Source organism: Babylonia areolata, chromosome 24 (assembly GCF_041734735.1).
Source record: "Babylonia areolata isolate BAREFJ2019XMU chromosome 24, ASM4173473v1, whole genome shotgun sequence".
Classification (NCBI taxonomy): domain Eukaryota; kingdom Metazoa; phylum Mollusca; class Gastropoda; order Neogastropoda; family Buccinidae; genus Babylonia; species Babylonia areolata.
The window spans coordinates 29,231,621-29,246,620 of record NC_134899.1 but is presented as its reverse complement, the minus strand read 5'-3'; the positions used below and the strand labels follow the sequence as shown (position 1 = coordinate 29,246,620).

At 39.0% G+C, this 15,000-nt stretch overlaps 1 protein-coding gene across 7 annotated transcripts in view; it reads right to left on the bottom strand.

Annotated features, from left to right (window-relative positions):
• LOC143299082 (neurobeachin-like) overlaps positions 1-15,000 on the bottom strand; it is a 299,752-nt gene that overhangs the window by 250,812 nt on the left and 33,940 nt on the right. For all 7 annotated transcript variants that reach the window (XM_076612191.1, XM_076612194.1, XM_076612192.1 and 4 more), the window contains 3 exons: positions 12,095-12,195; positions 1,821-1,916; positions 214-335 (listed from right to left, as the gene is read on the bottom strand). In XM_076612191.1, the coding sequence (XP_076468306.1) occupies positions 214-335; positions 1,821-1,916; positions 12,095-12,195 (319 nt within the window). The remainder of the gene's footprint in view (positions 1-213; positions 336-1,820; positions 1,917-12,094; positions 12,196-15,000) is intronic.

Genomic DNA, 15,000 nt, shown 5'->3' with positions numbered 1-15,000 from the left:
ATATGAGGCCGTGGCTTTAAACAAACAATATTTTCTGAGACTGTCTCTCTCCCCTGCTCCTTGGCTTTCTTCTTTCCTCCCATCTCTCATCCTCTCCTTGTATCCCATCCTTTTCACATTCCCCATGGTCTCCCTCTTGGCCCACTGACCAGTAGATGTAGGGTTTTACATAAAAACATTCTCACACCCAGCAGCATTGTGTGGCTCACTGACCAGTAGATGTAGGGTTTTTCCCGCTCGATGTTGGCCCCGGTGATGGGGTCCAGTCTCAGCCAGCAGGAGAAGGTCCAGCCGTTCTGGGAGGGCCAGGTCTTGATGGGGGGCAGGGCGATGTGCTGTCAACACACCCACACACTGCACACTCTCAGACTTCACCTAAAATCACAGACCTCCCAAATCATTTTGACTCCATTTCTTACTTGCAACACTCTTAATTTGTCTCAGTCATCCTCTAAAATCAAAGCCCTCCATTTTTTTTCTTCTTGACAGTCTCTGTCAACACCTAACATGACATCCCTCCCCCAAATTACCATGCTTTTTCCTCGGACACACTCAGCCATCACCTAAAATCACAGCCCTCAAAAAGTGACTAGATTTTTACTTGCACACTCTTAGTCATCACCTAAACTAATTTTCTTGGACACACTCACTCATCACCTAAAATGATATCCCTTCCAACATGAACACATTTTTTACTTGGACACACTCAGTCATCACTGAAAATGACATCCCTTTCAAAATGACTATATTCTTTACTTGGAAACACTCGGTCATCACCTAAATTCACTTTCTTGGACATACTCAGTCATCATATTAAATCATTTTCTTGGACACAGTCATCACTTTAAATCATTTTCTTGGACATTCTCAGTTATCACCTGAAATCATTTTCTTTGACAAATTCAGTCAACACCTGAAATTATTTACTTATTTACTCGGACATACCCAGTCATTACCTTACACGTCAGTCATCACCTCAAATCACATCCCTCCGAAAATGACCATACTTCTTACTTTGTCACTCAGCCATCAGCTAAAATAATAATAATGATATTACTAACAACACTACATTTATGCAGCACTTTTAATCATCTTAAATATCTTATAACAACACATCAGTCAGACACAGACCACACAAATATATCTCCTTCCTTTATCAAATATACACATTTGTCAATACTAAAGCCTCACGAATAAAAAGTTACCAATGAAACATAGACACCTTTACTTGATTCAAAAAGATGCCATGTGAGTAATTTTTTTCAAGAGTGAAACTCATAGACTTTTTTTTTAAACATTTGCTATGAAAGGCTCATTACACACTTCACTCAGGATGGAGAAAACAAAATGTATTGTTAAACAAACAAACACACACACACACACACACACACACACACACACTCACTCTCTTCTCTCTCTCACACACACACACACACACACTAGCTCACAGACACACAGACACAGACACAGACACACACACAAGCTCTCATCATTCTTTCCATTACTTCAAAATTTCAGCCCCCCCACACCCTTACTGAAAAACATTTATCATAAAAATAGATTTTTCTTCTTTCCACATGCCACAAGTCCCTTAATACCCTTTAATCTTGTGTGAAATTCTTCCCCCCCCCCCCACCCCCATTCCCAAACTTCTTCCCCCCAACTTTACCCCCTTTCCAGCTTTTCCAACAGATTGTAAAGACGAATCATGGGGGACAGTAACGAGGAGCCAAATTGAAGGCCCTCCCACCCTGGAAAGCAATTACCGCAGGATGCTTCAGAGAAGGAAGGGCTGCCTTGGAGACACGACCACCACTTACCGAGCCCTTCCTGCCCGGGAAGCTGAAAAACTCGTCTGGTCCAGACCGCTGCGGCATCTGTCGAAGCACGCTGATCAGCTTCACCGAGTGCCGCGGCTGCAAGCAAGCAAGCAAGCACCAGTGAAATATTCATGTTTAGGGTTTCCGTGGCCAGTGGCTGCAAAACACATTTCAAATACTTTATGTTCCGAGGTTTGTTCAGGCTTGTCTGTTTTTCAGTTGTTGTTGTTGTTGTTTTTTGTGTTTGTGTGTGTCTGTCTGTGTCTGTGTGTGTCTGTCTGTGTCTGTGTGCGTCCAAATGCATGCATACAAGTTACATACAGGTGTTCAGTCTCTTCTCAAGCCTCAAAATGGGTAACAGAGGGACTGAATGATTCAGTGAGCTGCAAGCATTTACACAGACACCTGCAAGTTCCAGTGAATGTGTGTGCGAGACACAGGCACAGGTTAACAGCTGAAGAAGACCATCCACCCCTCCAACCCATCCCTATTGCCCTATGGAATTTCAGTGGTGTTACAACAAAAATATCCTGCTATGATCCAAACGGTTCTTCCTTTTCTCTTTTTTAAGATTTAAATGTGGACAAACACACTCGTGCGTGTATATACGGAGCAAGCAAACCGACAACAGATTTACACACACACACACACACACACACACACACACACACACACATAGGGTGTCACACTAAGTGTCAAATCAAATCTTTTTGTGGATCTCCTATCAGGGTCCAGAAACAGAAAACACTCCCTCTAATGAGATGATCATTGTGCTAATAAAGCACTGCACTCATTCCAACCCCAGCTGATTGAATGCCCCAGAAAAAGAGGCACCTTATCACCTGAATAGAACAACCAAATACTCTGACAATGCTGGCAGCAAATTCAATCAGAGCCACAGTTCATTGTCAAGGTTTTTCAAAGCAGACTGCAAATTACATTAGATGCTGTCGGCTGCTTTTCAACACACACTGCCAATTTCCTTGGTTTTATTGTGACAGGAAGGAAGTTTTAGATTGCAAACAATTATACTCTTTTTTCTTTTCTTTCTAAGGGACAGCAAGATAGCTGAGTTGGTTAGGGCTAGGATTGTGGGGCCTGGGTTCAAATTTCGACTGTACATTGGTCATGGTCAACTTTTGTAGTTGGGACATTCCACAGCTCTCTCTCTCTCTCTCTCTCTCTCTCTCTCTCTCTCTCTCTCTCTCTCTCTCCTTAATTTACTTACTTTCCTTCCACTTCAAAAACAGATTATCTTACTTTGTCTACAACCTCTTCATATGGAGCTTCGGCCTTAAAAAATAAATTCTGATTCTGGTTATGATTCTCTCTCTCTCTCTCTCTCTCTCCCCCTCTCTCTCTCTCTAGCAGTTTATCAAAGATAGTCTGGAATATAAGGCACATTCAAAACAAACAAAAAAATTCTTCACCCTTGAGTCATGAAGTTTTAGAGTTGTCAGTTCTGAGTCTCTCTTCTTCCCTCCACATACACATAAAAAATGTAACACACACACACACACACACACACATACACATGTGCGCACACACACGCACACATGCACACGCACACACACACGCACACGCACGCACGCACACACACACACACACACACACACACACACACACACACACACACACACACACACACATACACACACAGAGTGCCATACACACCAAAAAGCAATTGATAATACCATAAAAAAAAAATCCTGTCACCACCATAAAGACAGGGCTCCTACCCAAGCAGCTTATGACATCGATAAGGGCTGAGCACAGACCTGCCTAACCTGCCAGTTGTGCACGTCACACACAAACCCAGTGCCAGCAACACTCATCGGATGGCCCAGTAAGCTTCTCAAGGTGCATTACAAACAGAGCCACTGCACCAAAACAATCACTGCCAGTGAGAAAAATATGTGGGTGACACTGCATTGTCGTGACATACTCTCCCAAAGTAGCATTAATTTCATACAATTATAGGAATGTGATGTGACCAGAGGTAACACAATACATTATAAAAAGCTGTCGGTTTTTATGTTTGGATGACGGAGAATGTACAGGTTTTATTACAGACCACATTTACGGCTGTGGGTTGGTTGACAGTGCTACAGTGGAGTATCTCAGCGATATCCATGCAACATGTCAGGATTTCTCTGCTGTGTTGGACAACTCTGTCATGGGAATACCTCTCTCTCTCTCTTTCAGATTCTGTGATGCTCCAACCTTCCTTACACACACACACACACACACACACACTGATGCATGCACAAGCATAAAAATAGCTGTGGTGGATAAAGACTGAGAGTTTAAAATATTGTTTGAACAAATTTCTCTTCAGATTATGTTTCAAAGATGTAACAGTAGAACAATGATATTTTGTGAAAGAGATTATCAGAACCAAGGACTGTAGTGTGTTTATGTCTGAAAACTATGGGACATACCTGTATAATGCAGGGATTCAAACATGTGTGTCAGACAAAGATCACTGGCAAGGGTAGGATGGACTGTAAAACTTTTACTTGGTCTAAAAGGTATGATGAAGGATATAATTCAGAAACAAAGCATTTAAGTGACATTGTAAATGCAAATTATTGTAACAAATGCTGTTGTTTTTTTGTAAATACTGTCTCACGAATATAATCTTATATCTAAATGCTTTCTGTGGTGTTTTTGCTTGTTTGGTAAATCAGGAAACAAATGTTTTTGTACTCACTGGTAATAGTCTAATACCACTTTCTAGTTCGCATTCAATTTTGTAAACCTGGAGGGGTGGGGAGGGGTGATGGAGAGATTAGGAGAGGGGAGTAAGCAGGGAAGGGGGATAAAGAGGTAAGGGCAGAGGGGGGTGGGCATAGTGGAAAGGAAGGATCTGCCCAGCACTGACATGCCATGCTTTGCCGGAGACAAAAGATAAACTTTCCAAGGTAAAAAAAAAAAAAAAAAAGACTTGATCAGAGAGCACAAAAAAACACATGTGCACATATACATACACACACAAATGGGCACACACACACACACACACACTCAAACACACACACATGCACACACACACACACACACACACACACACACACATGTACACATACATACACACACTCACGCACACCCACACACCCACACGCAAAACTGAAATAAGAGCAGGTCCAATTTCCTTCAGACAATTCCATCTCTTATCTGACCAGAGAAAAGGTCAAGCTGACAAAAACAAACAATTCACATCACAACACACACAAACACGCACTGATAAATAAATGCATATGTAGACAAATAACAAATACATATACATAAGCTCCGTAACTACATATTTCAGTGTATCTTTTTCTCCTTCTAGCACTGTGCAGTGATAGGCAATTCAAATTCAGCCAGTGACTTCAATTTACTGAATACAAAACTTAAACTAAATCAGATGAAACAAAGAAATATAAGAAAAAACATAGAAAAAAAGAAATATAAGAAATAACACAAAAACAAAACAATGACATAGAATTAAAAATAAATAAATAAAACAAAACAAAAACAAGATAATGATGTAGAATAAAACAAAATAATGAAGTAAAACAAAACTGAATTAATTGAAATAAAATTAAATCAAATTAGATTTAATTCATTTTTTTTTAAACACACAAATTACAACAAATTCTGACAGGTATCACTGATATATTTTTAAGAAATCTTTAAAAGATTCTATAAATTAAAAAAAAATAAAAAACACAAAAAAATACAACAAACTCTGACAGGTATCACTGATATCGAGAAGGGATCATTTCAAAAGAAACAAAGCAAAAGCATAAGACGTGAAGGAACAAAAAAATAAGACAAAAAGAAAGGTAGACAGAGGGACAGAGGCAGACAGATGGACAGACAGACACGGGCAGACACACTGAGGGACAGCCAGAGACAGACAGACGTATACAGACAGAAAGACAGGGTAGAGCAACATGCACCAGCTGAGGCAGGCAGATGGACAGACAGAAACAGAGAGACAGGAACAGACAGAATGAGACAGAGATACAGATGACAGAGACAGACAGACAGAATGAGACAGAGATACTGATGACAGAGACAGAGAGAGACAGGGAGAGAATGAGACATATACAGATGACAGAGACATAAAAAGGGACAGACAGAGGTACAGATGACAGAGACACAGAGAGACAGGGACAGACAGACAGAATGAGACAGAGATACAGATGACAGAGACAGAGACAGACTGACAGAATAAGACAGAGATACAGATGACAGAGACACAGAGTGAGACAGGGATAGAATGAGACACAGATACTGATGACAGAGACACAGAGAGAGACAGGGAGAGAATGAGACAGAGATACCGATGACAGAGCCACAGAGAGACAGGGACAGACAGACAGAATGAGACAGAGATACTGATGACAGAGACAGAAAGAGACAGAAACAGATAGAATGAGACAGAGATACAGATGACAGAGACACAGAGAGAGACAGGAAGAGAATGAGACAGAGATATGGATGACAGAGACACAGAGAGAGACAGGAAGAGAATGAGACAGAGATATGGATGACAGAGCCACAGAGAGACAGGGAGAGACAGACAGAATGAGACAGAGATACAGATGACAGAGACAGGCAGAGAATGAGACAGAGATACAGATGACAGAGACAGAGAGAGACAGGGACAGACAGACAGAATGAGACAGACAGAGAGACACAACCACAGGGAGGGACACACAAGGAAGAGAGGGGCAACATGCACCAGCCAGAGTTGGTGAACTGCGGGGCTGATCAATGCTGAGTGTCTGAGGCTGACGTTTATCAAATGCCCCACGGCAATCATTAAAACGTTCCCCCCTGTGTGGTGACACCACAGCTCTGTGTGTGTGTGTGTGTGTGTGTGTGGCCTTCTCCTTCTCACTGCAGGGCAGACTCATCAGCAAGGAGGCCCAAGGGGGAGTTTGGCACGGATACGTACCTGTTTATATATATGGTACTTTGATTGGATATTCTGTACGGATGGTACCCCCTCTCTCTCTCTCTCTCTCACTCTCCCTCCGTCTCTCTATGTGCAACATTATTTCCTTGCTTTTGATTTTATATGATAGGATTTCAATTTCTGTAACCTAACTTACCCCTTTTTCTTTCTGATTATCTCTCTTTCTCTCTCCTTCCTTACTTCCTTCTGTCTCTCTCTATCTCTCTGTCATGTGTCCAACATGTTACGTTCATTGGCTATGCTTCTGGTGTTGACATAAATAATCACAGTGACACATGCTGAAAAATTCTGTTGCCACCCTCTGTTCATCTGGGACTGTGCCCTTAAATAAATAATAAATCATCTGACTTGGTAAAAAATCAATCTGAATCTGAGTCTGAATCTCTCTCTCTCTCTCTCTCTCTCTCTCTCTCTCTTTCACACACACACACTCTCTCTCCCTCTCTCTCTCTCTCTCTATCTCTCTCCAGTGTCGTGTTTGATGTCTGCATGAGATGAAGTGAATAGAAATGGGAAAAACTGTGGAATCCAAAATTCAAAATCCCTCGGCTGATGCACAGCTTCCCTGGAAACTTTTCAACACAAAAACTGGACCAAGCTTGAACTGTGGAGCAGAAATCAAATGGAAAAGGTACATATTTTTGCAGTCAAGCACTTTCTTGGTGCCCCATTACATTCATCAAACACCATAGCACATGATGAAACTGGCAGGTATCCATTGTATATTAATTCATATGTAAAATGCATAAAATATTGGCTCAAGACAGCCAACAACATGATTATGTAGGCAAGATGTGAGATGCTGCTGTTGCAAGAAGAGAAGGGCATTGACAGGTGTAACTAGTTCTATTCATTCTAATCAGATTCCTAACAGAGAAGTATATTTAGATATATATATGGCATAAAACCTGCTTTGCAAGGCTCTGATTGAGAGCACATGGACAGAAGATGGTTCGATACGAACATAGCAACATCTCCTTGCCCAGTGTGTGGCAAAAGCCCAGAAGATGAAAATCATTTCATATTTAACTGCAAAGGAAAAAACTGTACTCTTTTCAATACAGCTTTAGCACAGAGAAAAAAATTGTTTGGCATACTGATGACAGAAAATGAAGATATGACACTCTCACTTGCAAAATATGTATCCCAGGTCGTAAATATACGCACAAAGTCAAATGAACTCCAAATATTCATCAATCAATTAAGAATGTGGGTTCTATGAGAAAAACAAGAGAGGCAAGGCCTTCAAGACTCACTTGTGACTGAGAGTAAAACACACAAGCTTTTTATGTGTTGAGTATAATTTCAAAATGTAATGTTTAAGATGAGAAAGATCAGTTTAAAGCAAATTAAGTCCCCTAGCATTAATTACAGAGTAATTTCCCTTTTTTTACTATCTGCACCAAAACGTTTGCAAAATAAATAAAACTTCCATGCTGAGCAAAAGAAGTTCCTGTTTGAACAAAAAATGATGATAACGACTGCTCTTGTTGTTGGGTCAGAATATCAGATCAAAGTGCCAAGTTTAGAGAATACAAAAAATATAAATATAACAGTAAATGCAGTTTGCATATAATTAGGCTTCATTATTTATTTTTTTGTGCCCATCCCAGAGGTGCAATATTGTTTTAAACAAGATGACTGGAAAGAACTGAATTTTTCCTATTTTTATGCCAAATTTGGTGTCAACGGACAAAGTATTTGCAGAGAAAATATCAATGTTAAAGTTTACCACACACACACACACACAGACAACCGAACACCGGGTTAAAACACAGACTCACTTTGTTCACACAAGTGAGTCAAAAAGCACAGATGAAAAGGAAGAGAGCCAATTTCGACAATGTAATTATGATGTGTTCATAATGATAGGATGTGTTCCGATGTTACATGCTAGAAAAATTATCACATGTTAAAATGTATTTTGTTTTCTGTGTACTGTCAAAACCTTGGAGACGAGTGACTGAAAAAAGGCCAGTACCCCCCTTACAAGAGCTCTACAACTAATGACATTAAACACTTCAGTGTTCAGTGTTCTCTCCTGTGTCCTAATTGTCATGTTAATTGGTTATGTTTGTGGTGTTTACATAAATAGTGTTAGTGACAATGCTAAAATTATGTTACCGCCCTCTGTTCATACGAATAATAAATCATCTGACTTGGCAAAATCAATCAGAGTCTGAATCTCTCTCTCTCTCCTCCTCTTCTCCTTTCCTCCCAGCAATGTTCCCTGTGCCATTTACACTTTGGCATGTGTCATTCGCACCTTGGAAATGTACATTTCTGATGTGTATTTTGCAGTACTTACTGGATATGTGTTGAATTGTATGTACTTGTATATGAATCCTAACATAACGGGGAAATATTACAAGACTTGAGCTTTGGCCTGAAGTCTGTCAGTGGAGAATAAAAAAACAACAAAACATCAATCAGTGAGGACTAAAATATCTATATTTTCAAAGTGTGAAAGATCAATCAATTAATCAATCAATCAACCAACCAACCACTCTCTGTCTCTCTATCTCTTTCTACTTGTCTCTCTCTCTTACTCTCTCTCTAAAGGTCAATCAATATATCTATTCTATCTCTCCCCTGCCCCACCCCCTCTCTCTCTCTTCTCTCAATCAACCCATCCCCCTCTCTCTCTGAGGATCAATCACTCTCTCTCTAATATCTCTCTCTCTCTTTCTCTGAAGATCACTCTCTCTCTCTCTCTCTCTCTCTCTCTCTCTCTCTCCCTCCCTCCCTCTCTCAACCTCCAAACCACTTTCCAAAGGAACCTTAGTGCCTCTCTCTCTCTCTCTCTCTCTTTGTTTTGGCTTGACCACTTGAAGCAGCTGAGGGTCTTGTTTATGCCTTTTGCTTCTCAATCACATACCAGCATTTCAACATTCTCCATCTCTCTTTCTCTTGACCTGTAAACATCTTTTTGAACTTGTGTTATGTCCTGTCCGCTTTACTGTTAGTTCTAGGAAACACATCTTCGAGAGTCTCTGGCTTTTATCCTCTGTTTCTATACCTGGCACCTGAAATTAATTTTCACATTTTACTTTTACGTCACTGGTGGTGCCCCCCACAGCTTACAACTGGTTATGGGGCTAAGTAAGTATACAATTGAGTTACTTCTGCGTGAACTATTTTCATTATTGCTTGGTTTTTAACAATTAACCCTTTAATGCTGCTGCTGCTGACAAGAATATTTGTGAGAGAAGGGTTATTGCCTGTGACTGAATGAACAGGTCAGATGTCAGTCATCATTCTTTAATTGGATTCTTTCTACTTGGGATCGCATAATACTTTTGTTCAGTAAAATCGATTATACCACTCGAAAGTACACAAGAAGTGTTTGTTGTATTTCACATTCACACTGCTTTTATTTCACCAAACTTCAGAAGTCAATGGGTTATTGCATAATCAATCATCAATGCCAAGTTGACAGCATGGTGTATCATGAAGGAGGACTGGAATTCAGCTGTACCATTCTATCTCAAAAACAAAATGTGATTTCCACAGCATTATCAGTTTCATCAACTGGTACAACACCCTTATCAATATTATAATCATGAAAATCAATGAGTGAAAAAAATGCTTTCAATTTCTGTGGACCTTCGCGGAAACACTTAAACAATGGGGAAGAAAATATAAAAAAGAAAGAAAGAAAGAAAAATCCACAACTATGTATTGATCAACACAACCTGCTGCATCAATCAAATCACAATTCAAAGTGACAGCAATTACCTTGAAGAAGAGGTTAATGGAAACATGTTTTGTTTTATTGAAAAGCTTTGTGTTCTAAAAGCCTTCCCCCTCCCCCTCTTCCCAACCCCTCAATCACACACACACACACACACACACACACACACACACACACACACACACACACACACATGTTGAGATATAAGCTTTATTGAACCTTTGTGTCTCTTCAGTGTAGTTTCATGATAGAAATCAGTTGAACTGGAAGCAAAATCTCTCTCTCTCTCTCTCTCTCTCTCTGAACAGTTCACTTGGGATTATGTGACAGAGATTAGAGAAAAAGAAAAAAAATCTCTCTCTCTGTCTTCTCCCAACACACCCCTCTCTCTCTGTGTCCTGTTGCAGTTTCCTGACATGAAGAGTAAATTGTAATCACCTTTATTGTTCACAGTTGTTGATGATTTATCATTATGTTGTACTGTTGTTGTTGTTGTTGTTAATTTTATTAATTGTATTGTATCACTTTGTATTGTACTGTATTACTCTTTAACATGACAGATTTCTCTATATGAAATTCAGGTTTCTCTCCCCAGGGAGAGTGTTATATTGTACAGCACCAACACTTTTTTTTTTAAAATTTCTCCCAAGAAATGTTTTCCTATCAAAGTGGATTTTTCCACTGAACTTTGCCAGGGATAACCCTTTCGTTGCCATGGTTATTTCACGTGTCCTAAGTGCTACACATTGGACCCCAGTTTATCATTTCATCAGAAAGACTAGTGTCCTGACCAGCACTAAAAGTCTTGTGTAGGGTGCGGGGGTGTGGGGTGAGGGGGCGGAATTCTGGCGAGTGTGAGATTTGATCCTGCAGCTCATATTCTTTCATTTCCTGTGTGGACATTTCACCACTAGGCCACTGCTCTACATTATGTGTTGTTCACTTTCCCTTCATGAGGGGCCCAGGCCAAGACAGGAGACTTTACTGAATACCTGCACCACAAAGTTGGTTGAGTACCAGGCTCATAATCAGGGAGTTAGAATCCTGAATCTCTGGGTGCTTCTTATAAATCCTGGCATTCTCACACTACCTGCTCTAATGTGTCATTGTTCTGGTGGAGTCCAAACTATGAACACAGATATGATTTGTTGTTGTTGTTCTTCTTCTTCTTCTTGTATTGTTTGTTTGTTTATTTCTTTTAAATCATACAAAGCCTTCTGACCTATTACAATGTCAGAAACAATCATACACTGACATACACACTGACCCCCACCTCCCCCCCCTCCCCACACACACACACACACACACACACCGTCTAAAAACACTTATAGTGAATAGACGTTAAACTGAAGATAAAACACACACACACACACATACACACACACACACATTCACACACACACACACACACACACACACACACACACAAACAAACACACACACACACACACACACACACACACACACACACACACACACACAATTTATTTACCATTGCACTTGTGTCTTATAAACCTTACGGTTTCATGACAATAAAATCTATTCTATTCTATTAACACACACACACACACACACACACACAACTCTCAACACAACAAACACAACACTTACCCACTGGCCTTCCTTGGCCTTCAGGAAAGCAAACAGGGACCGCAGCTCCTTCACTGTGATACTGTAGCTGGCCAGCACTCCCAGCATCTCCACAATCAGATCTACACCACACACACACACAGACACACACACAGACATGCACACAGACACACACACACACACATTTTTGTACATCATCCAAAACAGGAAACTTCATTTTAGGATTAACTAGTAAAATAACTGCAAAGATCCAGATCAGTTGTTCAGTTCCATTCAATCTGCACTGAATAAGATGAACATTTCTGACAGGACTTCATTCTTTCGATGTTGTGTGTGTGTGTGTGTGTGTGTATGTGCATATGTGCGTGTAGGTGTGTGTGTGTGTGTGTGAAAGGTCTCACTAATGAAAGGCAATAAATCATAAAAGTTCAATGCCAAGTGTATGGTCACTGTTAATCAATAAAGCTGTGATGTGTACATACTTTTAGCACAATGATCAACTAATTGTGATGCATGTATACTTAAAGCACAGTGATAATTCAGTGTCATGTGCACATACTTTAAGCAAAGTGACATAATATACCAGTATTTGATATGGGAAAAAAATGTAGTATGCTACATTACTATGCCAGGGAAAATGGTAAATAAAACCACTAATCACTTTCTAAGTCTGTTTACACACACACACACACACACACACACACACACACACACACACACATATATATATATATATATATATATATATATATATATATATATATATATATATATATTTTTTTTTTTTTTTTTTTTTTTTTTTTTAAAGAACTGCTTAATTTGTATATACAGTATTTAGATTGTGCACACACAAGTCACTGAATACTGACTAAGGTGGCATGACAAAGATGTCTAAACACTGAAGACAGCAGATGATAATGACTGGAACAGACTCTACAAGAAATAAAGCATTTTTTTTTCATGTGATAATGATTTTCTATCAAATGAAATGATAACAGTTTGACACATTTCATAAATATTGTTCATGCAAAAAAAATCCAGTATAAAAATGCATACCAAATCATGCAACATCACAACCCCATTTTTTTTTTTTTTAAGACAGTCTGCAACATAGTATTGAAATAAAGCCACACCCATAACTGAAGATCAATCTCTATGAAAATGTATCTGTCTCACAAACGATTCATAGTTTTTCCTCAAAACAGTTTTACAAATTCATATAGACAAGCATGCTTGCTTAGCCATGGGGCTTTTTTTTTTTTTTTTTTTTTTTTAACTTTAAGTCGAGGGGTGAGGGGGTAAGGAAAAAAAGAGAGAAAAAGCTGAGGAAAATGAGGACAGCAAGTATACTCCTGTACATGTTGTATTTTCATGTTGTATATATACATGAATGGTCACACAAAAAGGAAAGATCTGGCATACAGACATGACGACGATTAAAATGAAAAATAATATACACAAGAGAATGCTGTATAAAAACTAGACAATAAAAGTGTGCATGCTTTACATACTGAAAGGAATACAGAAAACACTTCTAAAATGTTATCACAAAATAACTGCCCGGTTTTGAGTAACATTAAACAGCTTCAATAGCTCTGATAAACTTGCAGTTTTACGTTTTGTGTCCTTCAGTACTCTTTAAAGGTTGGGAAAGGAGGTGGGGTATGAGAGTGGGGGTAGTTGGGGAATGACAATGAGAGAGAGATAGAGAGAGAAAGATGACAAGCCAGCCATAACATAAGCATACATCCTATTTTGAAATGAAAATTACAGCATAAAAACACATATACTTTTTCTACTTTTTTTTTTTCTATCTTAGAACTGATCTTAACTAAAATAAAAAAAATAAAAAAAATTTTAATTTTAAAATGGAAGGTTCTACAGATATAATCTTAAAGGTCCTAAATATGTAAACTAAGTGTGGCAAAAATAATGTTAACTGGAGAGGGTAGTTTCTAGTTATGATTTCTTTGGAAGATGAGATAGTTTCTTCACAAAACTTTTGCAGCCTTTTAATTGAGCTGTCATTTCATGATATCTGCACCATGAACAAACAAATAAAATAATCAAAGAATCTGGGATCATTCAAAACTGCAATAAAATGTCTCCTGAGGGGTAAGTCTGCAACTGGTAACTAATCACCAAGTCTTCTGTACCATTCAACTTAAAAAAAAAAAAATCTGTGTCATAAAACAAAAAGAAATTAACCACACAATCCACACGCCAAAATAAGCAACACACATGCATTACTTCTGTTTTCTTTTCTTCCCCTTCTATCTCCTATCAAGGATCTGGCAGAAGGTATCAGATCCAGTCTGATACTGCAACTGTTCCACAACTGTTATACGTAAAACTGACCAAAATTGCCCCTTTCCAAATCTTCCTTCAGTTTGATCGCAGACAATTGTCTGAAAACTTTCATGTCTGCCTACTCGTACCACATGAGAAGACATTGCTAACCTTTCCACATATTATCCACACAAAGAGACCAAACTCAAAATGCAGACTGATCAAACTCATTAGAGCCAGACATAAGCAAACACACAGCCACCATTATCCACCATACTGATGAACCAAAATACAAAAACACATAATTATTATGTCATGCCAGATTCTTAAAAAAACAGACAGATCATTTTCATTTCTCAAGACTACATCTGATAATCTTTTCAATTCATTCAAACCAGCTACAACCACCTTTCCTTAACACAAGACAACAGTACTTCATTCAAGAACACCTGCAAAAAAAAAATTTTTTTTTCAGTCAAACACAACAAGAAACAACAACAACCAGAACTGTCAACAGTTCTAGAACAAACAGAAGGGCAATCTGACCGATACATAACAACGACTTGAGTTAAGGAAACCAACTCAGCAATGACACCCACTTGCAGACTGAAGCAAACATCTAGTCAGAGAAACGTGTT